The sequence below is a fragment of the Phyllopteryx taeniolatus genome, chromosome 11, assembly GCF_024500385.1.
Source record: "Phyllopteryx taeniolatus isolate TA_2022b chromosome 11, UOR_Ptae_1.2, whole genome shotgun sequence".
Taxonomy (NCBI): Eukaryota; Metazoa; Chordata; class Actinopteri; order Syngnathiformes; family Syngnathidae; genus Phyllopteryx; species Phyllopteryx taeniolatus.
This window is the reverse complement of record NC_084512.1, coordinates 21,915,144-21,937,841: the sequence shown is the minus strand read 5'-3', so window position 1 is coordinate 21,937,841 and position 22,698 is coordinate 21,915,144. Positions and strand designations below refer to the sequence as shown.

At 41.3% G+C, this 22,698-nt stretch overlaps 1 protein-coding gene across 2 annotated transcripts in view; it reads left to right on the top strand.

Moving 5' to 3' along the window:
* adam12b (ADAM metallopeptidase domain 12b) overlaps positions 1-22,698 on the top strand; it is a 63,299-nt gene that overhangs the window by 28,130 nt on the left and 12,471 nt on the right. For both annotated transcript variants that reach the window (XM_061790736.1, XM_061790737.1), the window contains exons 4-13: positions 575-653; positions 3,199-3,275; positions 4,897-5,086; positions 6,522-6,587; positions 7,318-7,389; positions 7,547-7,716; positions 8,284-8,368; positions 9,992-10,140; positions 18,866-19,043; positions 22,171-22,260. In XM_061790736.1, coding sequence (XP_061646720.1) covers positions 575-653; positions 3,199-3,275; positions 4,897-5,086; positions 6,522-6,587; positions 7,318-7,389; positions 7,547-7,716; positions 8,284-8,368; positions 9,992-10,140; positions 18,866-19,043; positions 22,171-22,260 — 1,156 coding nt within the window. The remainder of the gene's footprint in view (positions 1-574; positions 654-3,198; positions 3,276-4,896; positions 5,087-6,521; positions 6,588-7,317; positions 7,390-7,546; positions 7,717-8,283; positions 8,369-9,991; positions 10,141-18,865; positions 19,044-22,170; positions 22,261-22,698) is intronic.

Genomic DNA, 22,698 nt, shown 5'->3' with positions numbered 1-22,698 from the left:
TTGAGGAAAAGGGATTTTCTGGGGGGGAAAAAAATACATTTTTGGCAGCGTCCTTGCAAGCTGTGTCGGTGACAGCATGATGGGACTCATTCCCTCGGACTGTCATTTCAGGCGAACGCTGCGGAAATCCCCTCTCTGCACGTCTCCCATGATTGCTGTGCAAAAGTCACATTTTTATAGTTTGAAGCTTTTTTTCTTCATGCTTTGCCATGGCAGTTTTGGACAAATGACTTTTTATAGTGTAACTCGCCTTGGGAAATCAATATATTTTCATCGTACATCATGCGCGACTGCAGACACACACGCGCGCACGCACACAAACACGCTGAGATCATCCCGCCTGACATCCACATGAGGCAGTTGAACAAGTTGTCCAACACTCAGGGTGGGGCTCCTTATGGAGTAAAAAAAAAAAAAAAAAAACACACACACGAAATAATTACCTCGACAGAGATTGGTGCTGTTCTAATCATGGAAGACATTCACATTAATCCTTTAAATCCTCTCCGAATCTACTCTTGAACATCTAAGAATGAATTCTCCACATTCCTAATCCCATCCTGTCTTTTCACAGGCGTCTTTTCGCCAGCCATTACACAGAGACGCACTACCAGAACGATGGACGTGTTGTCACCGGTGCGCACAACTCGACGGTACGACGCCAAACCTGCAAACACGAAACACGTGTAACACTTGAATGACGTCCCAATCAGATTTCAATGGGGGTCGTTTGTCCCAGAATGTTTTTTATCACTGGAAAGTGACCCAGTGCGTACGTGCGTGGGAGCGTGTGGCTGTACCATTTATCCAGTGGCCTACTTGTTGATAAGCTGTTTTTTTTCCCCTCTGCATTCTGAATTCAGCAAATGTTGCCATCAGGGTGTTGTTATGGAATCTCCCCTATTAACAGCTGACCCATTCCTAGCTGTTAGTTTCATGACCTCTGCTAAGTGATGCTATGTTTGACCATAGTTTATGTAAGGCCTGTATATATATATATATGCCAAACAAATGAACTTTAAACTGTGTCTGGTGTGCGCTAACTCCCATTTCACCTGAGTTGGAATGTGATCGGTTAATTCTGAACACAGCCACATCTGTATATATGTATACGTCAGCTATACTTGTGTAACCAAATTATTTCACTTATTTTTATTATTTATTTATTTAAAAAAAATAAATAAATCTATCCTGCAGTTACCCCTATGCTATCAATAGTGACAATAGCCGAACTGGTTCTCACATTGTAATTAATATTTAATCATTTATTGCTCACCAAATAGCAAAGGTGTGCTTAATATTTGGCAACCAGTGCATCAATTACTTAGGACAATCTTTATACATTGTTCACAAACTTATCAATGACTGCTCCAGTGTAGTAGTGTCATGACATCAGATTATTATTATATGATTAAAGGTTCCTTTTGGCGCTTGAAACTCATGAACATGTCATACGTTATTTTTGAAGGCTAGGAATGGGCTTGCCTTTTGAGGTTAAATGGTTTAAAAGATGCCAAGACACAGCTGTCGCAGTTTTTATAAATTCAGCAAGGCAAGCAATTTCTATTAAGTGACAGGAGACACATTTTGAAACATAAAATGTATGTGGTTGCCTTGAATGTCTTAGATAGTGTTGAGTTATTATGTGTTATTTTGTGTGACAAGAGCTGCAAACTGCTTGAAACTTTTTGAATTTGACCTCGTAAAAGTTATAACCCTGAATAAATGATTTGCACACATCCTGTAAATTATAATCCATTAATGTACTGTAAACAGAGGGGGTGAGGGGCAGACACTCTCACATAAGTTATTAATTATTTTTAGTTTTCGTGGTTGGTTTTTTCCACTTAAAAATATTTGCCAAAGATGATCTAATGTAGGTCACACATAGCTCTGAGAATTCCATTTTTTATAAAGGCGTGTAATTAAACGCCATTGCCTCAGCATCTGGGTCTTGAAAGGCTTGCTGCTACTCCACTAGCTGCACAATGCAATGATGATATGCAGCATCCTCACTAATAGCTTTGGATTGAAACAGACCAGCACGCGACTAAAATGCATCCTCGTTCAGCTCGACATTACATTTTAGTCCAGTGGTATTTGACAGAAGTGCCCCAAATTACGGGTGCTTGGTTGAGTCCAGTAGGTACAGTAATTACACATCACATCCATCCATCCATTTTCTACACCGCTTACCCTCACTAGGGTCGTAAAGCCAGTTTATTTTGTTTATTTCAACCGGGAAAATTGATTTGATATACATATAGATTGAGTTGCAAGCGTCGTCATGCAACGAATTACACTCTTTGGTCAAAGCAACACTGTATATTTCTATGGCAAGTGTGCTAATATCTTTGTGTATATGGGTCATTTTGCTCAATAACGGTAACGGCATGGCACACTGAAGTTTCTTTTCAAAATCGATTAATTTTACTGATATGAGTATTTGAATTACTGGCAGTAGTTACCATTCAAATGGTAATAATTGTTTCTAAGAAAAAAAATATTGTAAAGTAATCATTTTCAAACTTTGAATGCCAAAATGTCTTTACCGTTATGTGTCCGAAATGAAGTTTCGGGATTTGCAGCATGTTTTCTGACAATGCTAATTACATTTTTGGATACATCAGATTTTTTTGCTTAATATGGCTTTTCCATGAAAACTAACACAAATTCATCTTAGTGTCTTTCTAGCAGACAGCAAAATAAATGGTGTGATTTCTGAGATATTTCTGGACTTGTTAAAGTGTCAGGACTATTGCATGTCTTTACTGTTATTATTACGATTTTAGAAAGACAAGAGTGATGAGTAGTTAGGATCATTTATGCACTTGTAGCCACACAGTTTGAAGGGCAACACATAATTTGTGCAACTCACAATTTTTACAAAGCGTTTTATGTCTTTACCGTTATGGACTTTTGTCTTTACCATTATGGAAGAAGTCTATTTCAGTGGGCCACCACCATTTGCTCTGTCAGTAAGGATTTCCTTTACTATGAATGCCTGAAATTTAAAATAATCAATAACCTTTGGAAAGTAGGATTTTAGGCATGGCTATTTCAGCATGGGAGAAATTTACCCATATAAAACCAAGGCATAAAAAAAAATTGCAAAATTAAATTTTGTGTATTTACCGCTACTGATTAAATTATATGAAATGACCCAAGAAAACTTTTTATTTTATTTTTTATTTTTAGAAGAACTGCTACTATCACGGGGAGGTGCAGGCGCATCCCAACTCTGACGTCACCCTCAGCGCCTGCTCGGGCCTTCGGTAAGAAACGTGATCAAGATTTTTGCATTCCGCGCTGCCCCTCACTGTTTATACTTAAGCTATTACTAAGCTCTGTAGGATGGGGGAAATGTCACAGTTTATTGTGTTTATCCACAGAGGCATTGGCCGGCATCATTTGTGCACTAATTGCCATCTCGATGTCGCTAATAATGACCCGTGGTTGGAATATTCCTGATTCGGGGCCTCAGCAAAATGTCTGAGAGGTGACGTGGCTGCTCCTCCACATTATTCAAGAGTAAAGTTGTGGATTTGGCTGCCCCAGTCAGGCAACAGCATCACTGAAACAGACCACAATCGGGTGTTAAAATAAATAAGATGTGACCTGACTGGTCTATCGATACCATAGACCAATAAAGCAACATACAGAACTATTGCGGTCTTTATTCATCCATCCATTCTCTGTACTGCTTATCCTCGCTATGGTCGCATGCGTGCCTGAAGCAGTTCAGGGTGTACCCCGCCTCTCGCCCATAGATAGCTGGGATAGGCTCCAGCACGCCCGCGACCCTTGTGAGGATAAAGCGGTACGGAAAATGGATGGATGGGGTGTTGTTTACAATATTTAAGGCCACTGTGGTGAAAATGAAACATGAATGGGAAGCACAACATTTTTTTTCCTGATTAGAATGGCATTCGCACAAATGCAATCACTCACTTAAATAAGAAGTGACCTGGCTGGTCCAAACAATTAAAGTAGATTACGGAACTACTTGTTTTTTTTTTGTTTTTTTTTTCTCCTTTCCTGAGATGTTGTTTACTTCAATGCACATCATAACTGACACCAACAATAATTGCGCTATCACTAACACATAAAGTAAGGATGTGATCTGGCTGGTCGCCAGCTGGATGTCAATTCACTCAACCATTAAAGTAGAGTACAGAATTTAGAAAGTAAGTGATCATGATATAATGTAGAGTTGATAATGCTTCCGAAAGTCACAATAAGAACCTATTGGGAGTCATTGTTTTGCTCCAGGGCTCCTTCCTATAGTGCAGGTCATTTATTTCAAGTTAATGTGTTCGACAATGTGTGTCCTGGCTGGTCCGTCAACATTACAGACAACTAAAGTAGCTGTTAAACATATTTACTCATTTCACTTTGGCTGTAAGCTGCTTTAGCAAGAGGGAAATGTCACATCTCATTGTGTTTCTCCACAGAGGTACTGTCCGCTCATTTGTGCCCTAATTGGCGTCTCCATTTCGCTAATGATGAATATTCCCGATTTTTTAGCTTCAGCAGAAATGTATGCACCGCCCCACTTAATTAAACACGTTTTTCCATGATGGACCATGAGATCGTTAAAGGCGTTACTATTCTGTGCTGAGATGGGATGTCACTTTCAAGAAGAATTTCACATTTAGTCTGGCTAATAGTGAAGTGAATAGCCATTTACAGTGTTTAATGAGCTTTTTCACAGCAACCATTTTGACATAAATAGTAGAACGTATACAGGTATTATGCACAAAACATCCAAACCGAAAATCCATGAAACTTTGTTGGGGGTCCCAAGGAAGAACCCATAAAAAAAATTCTGAACAATCAAAATGGTACCAGTAGACTGTGCTCTATTATTGCTATCTCCACTGCTTATCTTCGCAGAGGCTTCATTGTGCTTGAAAACAAGTCGTTCGTCATCGAGCCGGCGTCCGGCAAAGGCCCGGACGTCCACTTCATCTACCGAGCGGAGGAACTGCGTCTGACCCCGGGGGACTGCGGTCACGGCTTCAACATGTCCTCCGTGGCCCTGGAAAACTACCTGAAAAGCCCCGCCCAGGCCTTCCACCTGAGGGTGAGATGACAAAAAGTGCATCCATGCAGCGGTGACCTTGCTGATGTTAACCTCAGTGTGAATGGTTGTTCGACCAAAGATGTACAAACTGGCTTTTGGAGACGTTCCCAGAAAGTGTTGTCATGTGGGGCTTTGTCAGCAGAGTCCAAAATGGCAGCTCCCGTGCAGAGAGTTTTTGCCAAAGGTGTGCAATGGAGCAGGTGCAGCGGCCATATGTCCGTTTGATCCCAAATATTTACAAACAGGCAGTGCAAGTTTACATGCTACGATGTTGTAATAATACAATACCTGTACTTTACAAGAGCATCAAGTTTTTTGTCGACAAACTAAATACACAGTTATTACTCACCAAGTGGAATGTGTTCAAATGCAGCAGCAACAAAAAAAGCAGTGACACTATTTCCTTAGACAGCATGACTCAATTTGTCATCCACTTAGAGAAGCAACTTCAAATAGAGAAGACCAGTAATTTAGGTACCAATTTGGATTCCTTCATTCATGATACTGATAAACCATCAAAACAGCTGGTGTCTTGGCATGCTAATAAATAAAATAAAATATAGAATAATACATTTTAGTATATGTTTTATTATAATATTGTATTTTTTTTTTATTTTAATCATTTGACGTATTTGTAAAAAAAAAACACTTTTAATTATTCTTATTATTATTGGTATTATTATTAATAATAATAATCATAATTTCATATTTCTTTTTTAAGGGTGAACAGCAAGAATACTACTATTGTGCATACTATTAGGATGAATAAGAATATAAAAAATATTAGTTTATCATATTATATTGTGTTGTAATGCATCTTATTGTAATAATTTTACATGTTTGTAAAATATGAGTTTTGTTATTTTACAATTATCAATTAGTCGTGATTTTTTATATTCATTATTGATGAGCATAACAAGAATACTACAACAATTATGAACAATAGGGATTTATATAATAATTAACAATAGTAGCAATAGTTGTACATATGTTAAAAATCAAATGTAATTTCTTTTTTAATAATTTGACGTTTGTAGACGTGTAAGCATTATTATTGTTATTTTTATTTTTTATTAACTGTAATATTATTTATCAGTCAGTCTAATAATGCATATGTATTCTATATTATTTGTTTGTCATCATTTATATTGTAAGAATTTAAAATGTTTGTAAAAATAAATAATACGAGCTTTATTTTTTATATGAATTGTAATGGTAATTATTATGTCAATACTACTACTACTACTACCAATAATAACGGTGTATTTGTGTAAATAAAGGCTGACAAATGAATAGATTTTTGTTGATTATATAAAGTGTTCTACTGTTTGGATCTACCTAAACACCTTGTACATGAAGACCTGACACTCAAATGAGATGTTATGCTAATTTCTAAACCACCTTTTTTTAAAAAATTGTTTTTATTCTTTCTCAGCACAAAAGGGACGCGCAGAAAACCACCAAATATGTGGAGCTGATCATCGTTGCAGACAATCGAGAGGTAAAGCCACCCGCCTCGCTTCCATTCATCAACGGCACAATGAAGAGAGTAGGAAAAGGGGGATGTGACGGGTGGATGCTGGCGGGGGTGGGGGGGGGTTAGTTATATTAAGGGTAGAGCTGCAGATATAGGTCAGTGTGCAACAAGCTGTGTGTTTTACTGCCGGCGGCTTGACAGGAAATGACTCCCCAGTGGAGTGAGCAGACAGGAAAACAGGAAAAAGATCTACGCTGGGTTTCCTCCTGCTTCTGCTAATGTCAGCAAGCCCAAAGGACTCAAGACCATCAACAATCGGGACAGACTAGAAGAGAGATAGCGACATCTGACCTCGCAAATGCTCTGGCGGATGAATGGACAAAAATTCCCACGCATTCACGCCGATGTCTTGTACAAATGGAAAGGAGTAACCAACTTTGTATTTGACTTTTCGCTTCCTCTACATATGAGTTACAAGTGTCCCAGTACTATACTGTATATGTTGGATTTGTTTATTTTTCCTACCAAAGGGTCCTTCTATTTAGTTAGTGAAAATAACTTGGGTAATACAAAGTAAAAACAAATTCAATTTTAAAACATTTATTTCCATTAGTCTACTTAATTTAATGAATTGAACTAATTGAATGTATTTGTTTTTTTAAATATTTTTCATTATTTTTCATTTTCTTTTGGTCATTTAGTTTCCAGTTCTCCGTATCAATAATGTGTTTTTGTTCTCTCTTTTTTTGTCTAGTTTCAAAAACAGGGGAGTGACGTGGAGAGGGTGAAACAGAGACTTGCAGAAATCGCTAATTATGTGGACAAGGTAAAGACTCCATAGACAGAACAGAAATATGAGCAGATGCCATACTAACTACATGCATAAACTCCACCAACGGCTTTTATGTTATGGCCTCGAAGATTAAAAGCTACTCTTGTGTCTCTTTTATTTTTATTTTTTAAAATTTGCTTCTTCCATTCAGTTTTACAGAGCGCTGAACATCCGTGTGGCCTTGGTCGGTCTGGAGGTGTGGAGCGACCACGACAAATGTCCCATCACGCAGGATCCCTTCACCACCCTTCACGAGTTCCTAGACTGGCGCAAAGTCAAGCTGCTTCCCAAGAAACCTCACGACAACGCTCAGCTCATAAGGTGGACGATGATTTGTCATTTTGTCAAATATTGGCACCCCAGGGGTGTCAATATTTTTTTTAGCCATGACTGTGTATTCTTTATCCTCTGCGACGGATGACTAGTAATAGTGTTGTACAGATGAGCTCAGGGAGGAGTTGACATGTTTCTATCAACAGTTGATCTGGGTGTCTTATAGGAGCAGCACAATGGCAATTAACTGATTCAGTGTGACTAAAACTTAGTACTGGCATTACTGTATGTTTTTATAACATACAATATTATGGAGTGCTACTTTTCGTATTTAAGACACATTACTGGACAACAATTTTTGTACATTTTTGGGGAAGGCCGAAACTGATCAGTGGCATTTCCAATTCATGTCAGTGGGAAAAGATGATTCGATTTGATTTCTCAAGGCACCGCTGTATCCGAAGCCTTTAAACACAAGTTCGCACATACAGAGAAGCTGCTGCAATCTCGCATATGAAGCCTTTGTGTGCACCACTGGAATAGTCCTGTAGATCCTTCAAGCTATAATCTCCCTTTTTAAATAATTGATGATTTAATCCTTCTGTCCTTCTGCAGCGGGGTCTACTTCCAGGGCACCACCATTGGCATGGCGCCCATCATGAGCATGTGCACGGCCGAGCAGTCTGGAGGCATCGTCATGGTGAGCCGTGACACCTTACCGCCTCCTCGTCCTCTATGTCGCATTGCGTTCATCTAAAGAGGTGTTGACTCTTCGCCGCGAGGGCGTTCGTGCACATTCTGACACAGCGACGTATGTAATGATGTTATTTTGTCAAAGGCTCCTGGCCGGCCAGTGTAACGACCTTGCCAGTCGCGCGGTCGTTCAATTTGTGCTGAGGTGTTTTTACACCCAAAAAAAAATAATACAAAATTATGGTAAATGGCCGGTGCCAGCTCGCTCGTTGCGATCATGACATATTTTCTACGCAAGCTTCGTATAAAAATGAGCTGCCAGCGTGGTCCCGGCTGTCCGCTCGCAAGACAGTCATGCCAGATCGCAAAGTGGTTATCTGCTCAATGCCATTAGGCACCGGCCCAGATGGACCTGCCCTCCCGTTAATAGATGTGTCTTCTCCGGGCAGAGCCTTCTCCAGATGTTTGCCGTCCCCATTACTTTACTCGTGGCAGATGGCTGCTGTGAAGATTAAAAGGCTACGAAGCCATCAGTGGCTGATCACAGGAGAGGAAAAATACTCATTGAACCCCAAAAAACACAGTTATTGGGTAAATTTTAGTTTAGTGCATTGAAATTGCATGTCAGAGCTTTACTATGTTGTTTACTCTTTCAAGGTTTATTTCAGAGTCCACTAAAAGGTAATTGAGTAGAACGCCCACCTCCACTTGGGTCAAACTTATCTGTCCCTGTGTTAGCACTTCCTGATGGCACAATACCATATTTAATTCTGAGGGGTGGGTTCAATTGTGATTAAAAATGGGGGGAAATCATGTACAGTTTACGGCCGCTATTGACAGGCTATAGGGAACGAGCTGGTGTGTAATTAATTGTTAGTGATTGACAACTCCCTAAAAAAAGGTTTCTAATTGCCTATAGATGCTACAAGATTGCACAAAAGCAATACAGGGCTTTGACCTGAGAACCAAAATAGTGAATAGGTGAGTTTTCCAGTGCCTAATGGACGACAGGTTCCAAGAAAAAAGTGCAAAAAGATGAATTAGCGAATATGTAAGGGAAAACTGTAGTGTCATGTTAGAAATACATTCGAATAGTACCATTTACATTCTGGACAAGGGGGAGATTGTTCCATTGTGACAAAAAAAACAACAAAAGTAAATCCCTCGACCTGCATTTTTATAAGGCTTTACAATTGAATCGGCAAGTAGAATGTCACTAAATAGACTACACACCTCTGCCAAGATTCACAGGACAGTATCACTTTTCCAGTAATGCCTCAGGGGTCAATTGTGATCCCTCTGATGTTGTGGAAGCTTACTACAGACCACGGCTTATGCTTTGAGATGAGAGTACAAAAATGTCAAGAAAAACCTACTAGACCAGCTGAACTTCATTTGGGGTTAATCAGAGGTACTTTAAGGTGGCAGGTGTGGGCTGACGCCGATTTAACATGCGCTTGAATGTGATTGGTTAATTCCGAACACAGCCACATAACCAGTTATAAGAGGGCATTTGTACAATCACATTCTCTTTTTGTGTCGAACTGTAGAGGTTATATGTCACATTAAGGGTATGATATTCTTTAGTCTGTATTCTTATCATACATTTTTGTTTTTGCGTCCGTTGTAGGATCACTCGGAGAACCCCCTGGGTGCCGCCGTGACGTTGGCTCACGAGCTGGGCCACAATTTCGGCATGAATCACGACACGCCGGAGCGCGGCTGCGGCTGCAAGATGACGGTGGACCGCGGCGGCTGCATCATGACGCCCTCCACGGGGTGAGACAGGCCATTTTGGTCCTCCGAGGAGGGCCGTACTGAATTCAAATACAAATTTTGATTTTTATATATTGCGAGCATTTGTGGGTTAAATGTTATTCTGAGGAAAAACAGGGCCAAGATTTGAACCCAGAACCTCAAAACTGTGAGGCAGACATGCTAACCACTCGTTCTACCGTGTTGCCTTCAATTTTTAACCATTCCCCTTTTTTTAAGCAATATCATTCTGTCTCAAAGAAAATATTGTTGTTTTTAAATGACGTAGCGGGGAAATGGTTAAATTAGCAAGTTCAAGGTAAGCAGAGCTGCATAGAGTTGTGTCAGATGCACAGATTAGTGTTAGCCAACAGCATTATTTTCTGTTGAGCGGCACTTGATTGCTCAGTGAAGTTGTCGAGGCAGTGCACAGCACGGGAGATATTTGTTTTTGATGAGGCGTCCATGCGCCACATACACACAGTATAGTGTATGAACTGCTGCTTCCCCGCCTTAAAGTACTTTCATTACGGGCACTTACTTTTTTCCCCCCGACCAAACTCTGGGCTCTGCTCCAGCAAGTAGAAGTGAGCAGCCGGCCGGGGCGCTGTTACAAAATCCAGCCTAATGGGTATCATACTCTCAAAAGGCACACTTGCAATTGGCCCTGTGGAAAATGGGGCGAAATGATGGGTGGATCACTTGCACGAGATGCTTGGCCCGTAAAACGGCTTGACAAGAAAATCTCTTTATAAATTGTGCTATATTTTTCGAGGAAAAAAATACATAATATATCTCATTTAACAAGCTATATGGAGTCAGACAAGCTCATTTTCACTTGTAAATGATGCTGTAGATTCATTCTGTAATTTCTCTTATCGTGAGGCAGCCACACAGGGCACACACACCTACACACACACCTACACTTACACACACACACACACACACGGACGACACAACGCGCACACACACACACACACACACACACACACTGTGGCCTGAGACAGAAGCAGCTGCTCCAGTATTCCGCCCACATGGTCTGGGTCGTCGAGATAACAATGTGACCGCGAGCGATGGACTCTCATGTTAGTAAACAGCAAAGCTGATAAGGTGAGTGCAGACGCAAAGAACAGATTTATTTATTTTTTTCTCCGCTCGCACGCTCGCTCGTTCTGATGCCGGGCATGGAAGTTTTGCCCGGGCGGCATTCCACTCCACTGCCAAAACGAGCCAGAGAATCCACTGGATCCATTGGATTTTATTGGAGCAAATATTATAATACAGTGGAATTTCAGTTTTCATATGTTCTAGTTTTTGTATGACTTGGTTATTTGACGTTTTTTATTTTTCATCTACATTTTTTTCTGGTTTTCGTTCGACGGATTCCGCAATGCAATGCAATCCTGTCAAAAGTCAGACCTTAAAATAAACCAAAATAAAAAGCATGCAGTATAATCAAGTATTTTACCATACTTTATTTCACATTGTTTTTGTATGTAAAGCTATAGTTATTCTCTATTGAATATCTTCTTCTTTTCCTTTCGGCTTGTCCCTTTAGGGGTCGCCACAGCGCGTCATCCTTTTCCATGTAAGCCTGTCTCCTGCATCCTCCTCTCGAACACCAACTGCCCTCATGTCTTCCCTCACGACATCCATCACCCTTCTCTTTGGTCTTCCTCTAGCTCTCTTGCCTAGCAGCTCCATCCTCATCATCCTTCTACCAATATACTCACTATTTCTCCTCTGGACGTGTCCAAACCATGGAAGTCTGCTCTCTCTAACTTTGCCTCCAAAAAATCGAACCTTAGCTGTCCCTCTGATGAGCTCATTTCTAATTGTATCCAACCTGGTCACTCCGAGAGCGAACCTCAACATCTTCATTTCCGCCCCCATCCAGCTCTGCTTCCTGTTGTCTCTTCTGTGCCCGTGTCTCTAATCCGTACATCATAGCTGACCTCACCACTGTTTTATAAACTTTGCCCTTCATCCTAGCAGAGACTCTAGCAGAGACTGCAACATAACACACCTGACACCTTCCTCCACCCGTTCCAACCTGCTTGGACGCGTTTCTTCACTTCCTGACCACACTCACCATTGCTCTGGACGGTTGACCCCAAGTATTTAAAAAATCCACCCTTGATATCTCTTCTCTCTGTAGCCTCACTCTTCCCCCACCACCCAACTCATTCATGCACATATACTCTGTCTTACTTTGGCTAATCTTTATTCCTCTGCTTTTCAGTGCATGCCTCCATCTTTCCAACTGTTCCTCCACCTGCTCCCTGCTTTCACTGCAGATCACAATGTCATCTGCAAACATCATGGTCCACGGGGATTCCATTCTAACCACATTTGTCAGCCTATCCATCACCACTGCAAACAGGAAGGGGCTCAGGGCTGATCCCTGATGCAGTCCCACCTCCACCTTAAATTCGTCTGTCACACCTACAGCACACCTCACCGCTGTTGTGCTGCCCTCGTCCTGTATTATTCTAACATACTTCTCTGCCACTCCAGACTTCCGCATGCAGTATTACAGTTCCTCTCTTGATACTCTGTCATAGGCTTTCTCTAGATCTACAAAGACACAATGTAGCGCTTTCTGACCTTCTCTGTACTTTTCCATCAACATCCTCAAGGCAAATAATGCATCTGTGGTACTCTTTCTAGGCATGAAACCATACTGTTGCTTGCAAATACTCACTTCTGTCCTGAGTCTAGCCTCCACTAGTCTTTCCCATAACTTCATTGTGTGGCTCATCAACGTTATTCCTCTATAGTTCCCAAAGCTCTGCACATCAGCCTTGTTCTTAAAAATGGGCACCACTTTTCCTCCATTCCTCAGGCATCTTCTCACGCGCTAGAATTCTATTGAACAAGCTGGTCAAAAACTCCACAGCCACCTCTCCTAGATGCTTCCATACCTCCACAGGAATGTCATCAGGACCACCTGCCTTTCCATTTTTCATCCTCTTTAATGCCTTTCTAACTTCCCCCTTACTAATCATTGCCACTTCCTGGTCCACCACACTTTCCTCTTCTACTCTCCCTTCTCTCTCAATTTCCTCATTCATCAACTCCTCGAAGTATACTTTCCATCTAGCTAGCACACTGCTGGCACCAGTCAACATATTTCCATCTCTATCCTTATCACCCTAACCTGCTGCACATCCTTCCCATCTCTATCCCTCTGTCTAGCCAGCCTGTACAGATCATTTTATCCTTCTTTAGTGTCCAACCTGCCATAGATATGCCTCTTGTTTGGCCTTTGCCACCTCTACCTTTGCCCTGTGTCGCATCTCAATGTATCCCTTTCGCCTCTCCTCGGTCCTCTCAGTGTCCCACTTCTTCTTAGCTAACCTTTTTCCTTGTATGATTTCCTGTACTGTGAGGTTCCACCACCAAGTCTCCTTCTCTCCTTTCCTGCCAGAAGATACACCAAGTACTCTCCCGCCTGCCTCGCTGATCACCTTGGCTGCAGTGGTCCAGTCTTCTGAAAGCTCCTCCTGTCCACCGAGAGCCTGTCTCACCTCTTCCCGAAAAGCTGCACAACATTCGTCCTGTCTCAGCTTCCACCACATGGTTCTCTGCTCTGCCTTTGTCTTCCTAATCTTCCTCCCCACCACCAGAGTCATCTTACACACCACCATCCTATGCTGTCTAGCCACACTCTCCCCTACCACAACCTTACAGTCGGTAACCTCCTTCAGATTACATCGTCTGCACAAGATCTAATCCACCTGCGTGCTTCTACCTCCGCTCTTGTAGGTCACCCTATGTTCCTGCCTCTTCTGGAAAAAAGTGTTCACTACAGCCATTTGCATCCTTTTTGCAAAGTCTACCACCATCTGTCCCTCCAAGTTCCTTTCCTGGATGCCGTACTTACCCATCACTTCTTCATGACCCCTATTTCCTTCACCAACATGTCCATTACAACCTGCACCAATCACGACTCTCTCTCTGTCTGGGATGCTCAGAACTACTTCGTCTAGCTCCTTCCAGAATTTCTCTTTCACCTCTAGGTCACATCCTACCTGTGGGGCATAGCCACTAATCACATTATACATAACACCCTCAATTTCAAGTTTCAGCCTCATCACTCGATCTGATACTCTTTTCACCTCCAAGACAAAATATTAGCGTCAAAGTCACTGTTCTGCGTGACATTCTTTTTACAAAATTGTGTTTCTTTGTTCTTTTTCTGGGCAAGACTTTAGCCCCATTAGCACGAAATACGCTGGCAACAGATTATTTCCGTCTTGTGAGACCAATTGAGTTCATTCTTTAAGTTTCAACAACACAGTTCCTGCGAAACAAAGTTAGTTGCCTTGTGGGCACATCATTGAACAATGCCGCAAAATATAATTTACGTCACGATGAACAATAATTGCCACAGATAAACTTAAAATATCTATTTGAGCAGGACTTATGTCTACTTCATCAGGACAAGTGAAGTCATGCGTGGCGTTTGGTGGAAATGACAATATCTAAACACGGCAGCGTGAGTCACACTGCTGATAAATTATTCAAAGAAATCATAGCTCTCTAAATTCTATTTTCGAAAGAGTTTATCTGTGACTATGAGGTAATACAGTATATGTTGCAGTCTGGTTTTGCTCCCGCTACAATTTTCTACCAGGGTGGTGTTGTTGTTTTTTTTCTCACTTTAAACTTGCTCACGGGAGAGAGGACGGTCTTGCATCTAAATGATGTGATTATCCGTGGCACTGCCGGCTGCAATCAGGATGACGGCGACGTGCGGAGATCTGCAGAGAGGTGCTTTCACGCCTCGGCACACAGAGCGGACGAGCCAAACGTGGAAGCGAGGCTTGTATTTATCTCTGAAGCAGTGTACACACATACTGATAATCAGACCAAATTGGAGCGTTTTATTGCCCTTGCGAGCAAAGTCCTCAAAGGCCTGATTATCAGATGTCCCGAAAGATTATTCTAGGTGATTGTCCAGTGGACAATCCAGTGGTGTGTTGAATGATTTTTATTTATTTTTTTTCCTCCCCTGTCCGATCTGCTCAGAAAACGTTAGGGCTGATGATCATAAATGTTAAATCTGTTCAGTACTTAATTGCAAATCTTTGTGTGTGTGGTCAACACCAAGTTGGGCCGGGATTGGTTGTGACGAGAAACAGAACGATAGCCAATGAAGTGGCATAGACACATGCCGACAGTCGGGTCGAATTGAGTTATTTTCCCTTCCTTGTGATCAAAGTTACCAAATGTACAATTTTCTGATGTCTCTATAAGATTATGCCGAGTAATAATCTTGTGTTGTGGTGTGTCATCACAGATCAGCTCAGAAAACAGTCAGGGCCAACAATTGCAAATGTTAAACCTGTTCAATATTTACGACTGAAAATCCTTTTGTGTGTGGTCAACACGATTTACATACTCATTGATTGTGAGGTGAACTAGAAAGATAGCCAATCAGGAAGCTTAAACTCGCACTTTTACCAGACACACATAAAAGAGAAACTAGTTGTGTTAAGTGTTTGTATAAGTACAACTTCAAGTCATCCACAAGAATACAAATGATAATAAAACTGCAATGTATGGATTGGTAGTTACCAGATGAGACAATAGCTTCTTCTATTTCCTCTTCTGCCACTATTATTTCTTCTTTGTATTTTCCGGCAGTTTGGATCCCCTGTAGCACTATGCTGCCTCTCACAGGTCAGTCTTGTTACTGCAACATACGTCGTTTAATGTGTGCTGTGCTGTGTTGGTCATCTGTAGTACACCACACACTATAAGAGCAGTAAGAACACACTTGCCGATATTTTTCGTGGTCATGTGTGGGGCCTTTCAAATGTAAAACATCGGTTAAGTTGCTAAAAATCGGTATGTGTGTACCACGCTTTAGTCTGTGGTGAAGGAGAAAGAAAGGAAACAAATGAGTGTTCCTTCATCACAGGCCTTCACGAAAGCAATGACTAAAGCAGACATTCATTAGACTTCAAGAGTTGCAGTACTTGTGTAGAACTGTGCAAAAAGCTGTCAAAGTGAGATTAAGCAAGATGATGTATGTAATTCCCCGAAGACATCCTGGTGTTGGCACAATGTGTCCTTTCTTTTAATCACCGAAACCCCCCAATGGTGTCGTAGCATAACATTTGCTAAAAGGTCAGCCATGTCTCCCCTTGTTAGCTGAGACTAAATATTTGTCACTCCGCAGCACAGTCACCGGGAAAAAAACACTTTCACTCTCATCCATGTGAAGCCTGAAGCTGTCAGTCAAGTGACATCCATCCATCCATTTTCTGAACCGCTTCTCCTCACTAGGGTCACGGGCGTGCTGGAGCCTATCGCAGCTATCATCGGGCAGGAGACGGGGTACACCCTGAACTGGTTGCCAGCCAATCGCAGGGCACATACAAAGAAACAACCATTCGCACTCACAGTCACACTTACGGGCAATTTAGAGTCCCCAATTAATGCATGTTTTTGGGATGTGGGAGGAAACCGGAGTGCCCGGAGAAAACCCACGCAGGCACGGGGAGAACATGCAAACTCCACACAGGCGTGGCCGGGGATTGAACCCCGCTCCTCAGAACTGTGAGGCTGACGCTCTAACCAGTCGCCAGTCTAACGTGCCGCCTGTATATTATTTATTTATACAAATATGTTATGTGAACACAACAAAGCCAAAAATTAGCTATGACAATAGCTCTTTTGGGGGCTCTGTGGGAACACTTTTTTTTTTTTTATAAAAGACGTAGATGTTTAAAGTCTCCTTCACCATTCACCCGAGCGAAGAGAAAGTGCTCTTACCTGTTTTGCCGCATGCGGAAGTAGATTATGCATATACCGAATTCTTCCAAAAAGAGGCCAAGTGCTTTCTTCAAGCTGTTCATTGCGATTCCCAGTTGAAGGTTACTGTAAAACTAAACATAAAACAAAGATACATACACATTGTGTATTTAAAACAACATAACAAATGAAAATCTACTCGGTTAATGTTAAGACAAAATGGGAAACGCCATAAACGTATATAGTGACAGGCAGAACAATTAAAGGCTCTTCCACAAGATGACAAAAGGTAAATTATCCTGTGTATCCACCTCTGGCCATTCATACAACAGAACAATAGCTTTGCATTCAACTGCACAAGCCAAGATTTTACACTGAGTGCATTTTTGAGATTCTCATTTTTTCATTTTATTCTGTGTACAGTACTTACACTACTGTGGGGTGGTCTGCCGTGAGATTGTTCCAAGGTGTGGCATGGCGGCGGTGTTCAGGCTTTGCTTTGACCATCACACTGTAATAACTTCTTCTGATCTCATCTCCTCCGAAGTTGAAATAGTATGAGTCGAAGCCCCAACACAGTGGTGAGGATCCTTCTCAGCTGAGTCTGGGCGAGAGGCAGGGTACACCCTGAACTGGTCGCCAGCCAATCACAGAGTACATATAAACAAACAACCATTGGCACCCACATTCACACCCACGGGCAATTAAGAGTCTTCAATTAACCTACCGTGCATGGGTTTGGAATGTGGGAGGAAACCCGAGTACCCGGAGAAAACCCACGCAGGCACGGGGAGAACATGCAAACTCCACACAGGCGAGGCTGGATTTGAACCCGGGTCCTCAGAACTGTGAGGCGGATGTGCTCACTAATTTTCCACCATTTGTTTGTTTGTTCTTTTTTTTTAACAAGGTTTGGTCTGAATGCTTGTCGAAGAAAACACACCAGCATTATGTAAGGGTTCTTTGTTGTTTTGATGTCGATGATTAGATTAATAAATAATAAATCAATCAAAACAGAATTTGGTGCATTGAAAGAAGACTTTTAATGATTTTAAAGAGCATTTGTTCTTGCCTTATGTTTCACAGACTAAATCCATCTAGTCAAGCAGACATGTAAACAAAAGCCACTCACTGAAAATTCCAAGAGTGGTATTTGATTAACATTATTCTTCTCACTTGATGAGCATTCCAAAGCAATCCTCACATCTTGATCAATAAAGCCGAATGAGAGCAGGATGGAGCACCGAAACGTTACCCCGCCAAGCCTTCCTAAGGCGTGAGATATTATCTTCAGCTGTGTTTTATTTTCACTTTGACTGAAAAAAGGGGGCTGGCTAATTAAAACGCGCCGAATTGTGGTGCACAGCCAAATTAGTTCCGCTCCGACAAACTATACACCTGGAGACGCTGCGGGGCTTCAAGCCAATATTATCCAAGGAAGTCGACACTTTCTGCTTGGCTCACTTTCTCTACCTGGTGGCCTCAGCTGTCATAATAAACACGTGCAATGTGGATTCACTCCAAACCGAGGCCATCTTGGAATACATTTTTCGGAAGGGTCCATTTCTTGAGCAACGGTGGGTTGACCAGTGCTGTAGAGTCTGCCTTTTTATGTGAGCTACTGGCTTAAAATACATTTCCAGCTGTCCCTATTTTGATTTGATTTGAAAATCCAATGACTGGCAAGTCGGTCTGACTCAAAAATCTGCAAATTTGTAAACGGTGAGCCATTAACTTATAGGAGTTAACTATATAATGTAGAAACTCCATCGCTAAAACAAACGATCCAACACTGTGTGTAATGCACAAAGAGATTGCTCACAGGGAAATTGAATGGGCTGTTTTGGATTCATGAACATTGAAAATGTGCTGTATTGGACTGCGGCTCACACGAATAGTAAAAACATATTGGATTCTGCATCATCAGTCTTCCTCTTTCCTAAATGGTCATCAACCTTGTCTCAACTCCTCCCGCCCCTGCTAGATATCCGTTCCCAACGGTGTTCAGCACGTGCAGCAAGAAGGACCTCGCAGCCAGTCTGGAGAAAGGCGTGGGCATGTGTCTGTACAACATGCCAGAGGTCAAGGTGCTCTACGGGGGCCAGAAGTGCGGCAACGGCTACGTAGAGGAAGGGGAGGAGTGTGACTGCGGAGAGCTCGAGGTAGGTTCGAACACTGTGCCAGTTTCAATATTTATTCGGGGAGACAGTAAAGTATGACAGTGAACCCCCGTTTATCGCGAGGGGATACATTCCAGACACACCCACGACAGGTACAAATCTGCTCGCTTCAAGCTGTTTATTTGTCACTCCCAGTTCAAGATTGGAAAAGTGAATACAGAAACAAGAGAAAAATAAACATTTTTATTTATTATATATAAACAAAATAAAGGCCCAAATGGTCAACCAAACCATATAATGTCATCTAACGAAAGTTAACTTTGGTAGCTTAATATGGAATGCCATAGACTGGCTAACGTCGCGCTAATTATAAACCTTGAACAAACAAGAAAAGTAAAACAACTGAGCTGTCATATATATTATAAAATCAGCTTTACCACTGTATAATAAAACTGAAAGTAAAAATACTTAACTTTCATAGAAGTATACAGACAGGTTAACCATTTTATACTAAAACGAAAATAAGTTAAATGGGTCAACTGTATACAAGTACAAAGACAAGACAACATTTTTAAAAAAAAGTCTGTTATTATGTAATGCTAAACGCTATAGACAGGCTAACAGAAAATAGCATAGGTGTTACGGTAATTCTGAAAAATAAAAAAAGTAAAACTACTTACCTGCCATACAATTATAAAGTCACGTTTACTTCTCTATAATAAAACAATAAGTCAAATGACCTAACTGTATACAAGTAAAAAGACAAGCCATATAATTTCCTCTCACGAAAGACCGTTAGTTTCATGCTATTTAATTTATAATGCGAAATGCCGCAGACGGACCAATGGAAATGAGCATCGACGTCATATATCATCTCAAACTTTTACTGTTTAATGTCAACTTTTTAAAGTTTCCCCTCACTTTTACACTGTCATTGTGACTCCATGTTAATGTATATATTTAAAAAAAAAACATCTAAAAGCACAGCTCGCCACTCGACTTGTCTTTTCCAAGTAGTTTCCTTCCATCGCAGCTTCTGCGGGCCCCACCGCCTGGTGCTCAGTCCATGGTGTGACAGGCTATCGCGCGGGTTGTCATTTCCCAGTCACAGGAACATTCATCAAGTCGCTCTCCGGTGGTGTGACAAAAAGCAAATGTTTGATCGGGTCCGGGCTGAAATAAACTTTCCTCGGCTTTTGTCGGCAACTCACGAGCACGTGCTGATGCGTGAATCCATCACACACACACAGATTTACACACACTGCAGGCCACCTAGTCGACGTATGACTGCAGCCGCTCGTCTCTTAGGACGGCGTCTCGGGCACATATGACAAAGGCTTCAGTCGATCATTGATCATCATCGCGTTTTTGTTTTTTTTAAAATGAACTGCCACTAGCCCGTAAAGCGCAGACCTCCCTCGAGGCCGAACAGTTCTAATTTAGATCCGCACCTCCAAAGACACACGGCTGCTGGTCATTAGCGGTCATGCATTATTCACTCAAGAAATGGAGTGTCCAAAAATGCCTTGAGGATTCTTCCTCTACTCGCATAAGGCAACCGGAATATTAGAAACACCTCCATTGAGATATAGTGCAGTTCACATTAATCAAGGTTTTTGACAATGCCATTAAAAAAATTGCATTATAATCTTCATAGAGGCAGAATTTCAGATGTAATGCGTTTGTGCAGATACTGTATAGCTAATGTGGCTTATGAGGGTATTTCACAAATTTTGTTGGGTTTAGCATCCAGTCACAAAGGTGGCACACTGTTTGTTGTTGTTTTTTTACTTTTTATTTAGATTTTTTTAATGTGGAAAAAAAAGTGTAGTTTAAAGGTGTAACATGATTTTTATCTCAAATTGTAAATATATTTGAATTTGACAAGATATCGCAGAGATCTTGCACAAGATTCTGAGCTATCCGAGGTCATGCCAAGACTGTTCGTGCACTGGAAATAGTGTGTAACCCGAGGTAATATTTCTTTTCAAAAATTGTTCGTAAACCAGGTCATTCGTAAACCGAGGTTCCACTCTCCGAGTAAATTGAGTTCCTAGCTTGGTCACGGAATGACATACACTCATCTGCTCTTTTTCCAATGGGACAAATTGTCGACAGTATGGTCAAGTGTAATTTGTGCGTCATGTCACTGCCTCTTTGATGTGGAGACAAAACTCTCACGAGGAGATGAAAGCCGCCTTTCATGTCCTCTCTAAACAAAAAGGCTTCTGTCATGGCTGAGAGAAAAACAGTCTACCTCCTTTCAGCTGTCAGACTGCAACACTTCTCTCCGTTGCCTCCGAGACCCACCAAACATCCACACTTAGACCACTAAAAATCGAGTTAATTCTTTCGCGTGACGGTGCAGTGCATGACTTGGAGAAATAAAGCTGATGTGTTTTGGCATCTAATAAAAGATAAAAAGCAGCACTACTCCCCTCTCGGGTTCTCCTTGGAGTGTGGGTTGGTCGTGTCACCGTGGAGAATCTTTTCCTTGAAAAATCCCATCCACCGTAGACCAAGTCAGTTTATGTCACATCATACTTGAAGATCCCCAGAGAGAGGGAGGCCCGCTACACCCAATTTAGGTCTTCTTCAACCCCCACAAGGGCTCCACAAGTCCCAAATACAAAACATATGAGACCCCATGTAGTTGTAAAGGTCAGATCCTGAGAAATTGCCATCTTTCCTCTTAATGTGACAAGAGATGGTCCTCCAGTATGGAGATCAGGTCCAGGCTTCAGGTTTTTGGACCAGTTTCACGAAAAATAATGTTTTGATGGACCTGTTTAAAGAAAAAAAACAAAACATTGATTTATCTTGGTCTCTATTTTTATATCATAAAAACCTAGCATTTGAATAGGGGTGTGTAGACTTTTTATATCCACTGTATGTCCAGTCCACGCTATAATTTTATTTTGGTCGCTTCACAAAGGTGCGGTGTTGGAAATGGAAGCAAGAAATGAAGTGCTTTTTTTTTTTTTTGCCACTCTCTGGATAGTCTACTTTTGTTTTTAAACCAGGCTTGTCTTTTAACGCTGAGTGATTGGTCTTCTTGTGCTTCATCAAGTATCAGCGACAAAAACCGATATTACAAGTAGGACTGCTGATATTGTCTTTTAAATGCAGCTATCCTTCAGCTTGTGGTCTTTCCGCTTCCTCCCCTAAGGAATGTTTGAATCCGTGCTGCAACGCCACCACGTGCACACTGAAAGGAGATGCCGTCTGTGCCCACGGACAGTGCTGTGAAGACTGCCAGGTAACGTTTACGCTTGAACTCACTAGCTTGACATTGACAAATGCTGCTCTCTAAAGTGGGTGCACATATACAGATTTTTTTATATATATAATTTGAGGGTTTAGGTTCTCAAAGCAAATTTCAACACATGAAATGTAAGTAAATAACTAATATAACATTAATCAAGATGGTGTTTTAGTCATTGTTCATGTGTTTGTATGAAATGGTAAATTTTGAAATTCATAATTATATTTCAGCATTAAAAATCAATTTGGAGAGCTTCTAAATATTGGCGTATTAAGCATTACAAAAGATTTTTATTAACCTTACATTGTAACACTTTTTGTGACATTTTTGTTTGACGTGTGTGTGTGACATTTTTCTGATGTAAAATATGATCGTTGGTTGTTTAAAGGTGGGGGAAACACCGGTCTATTGCATTTGCTAAGCATTGTTTAA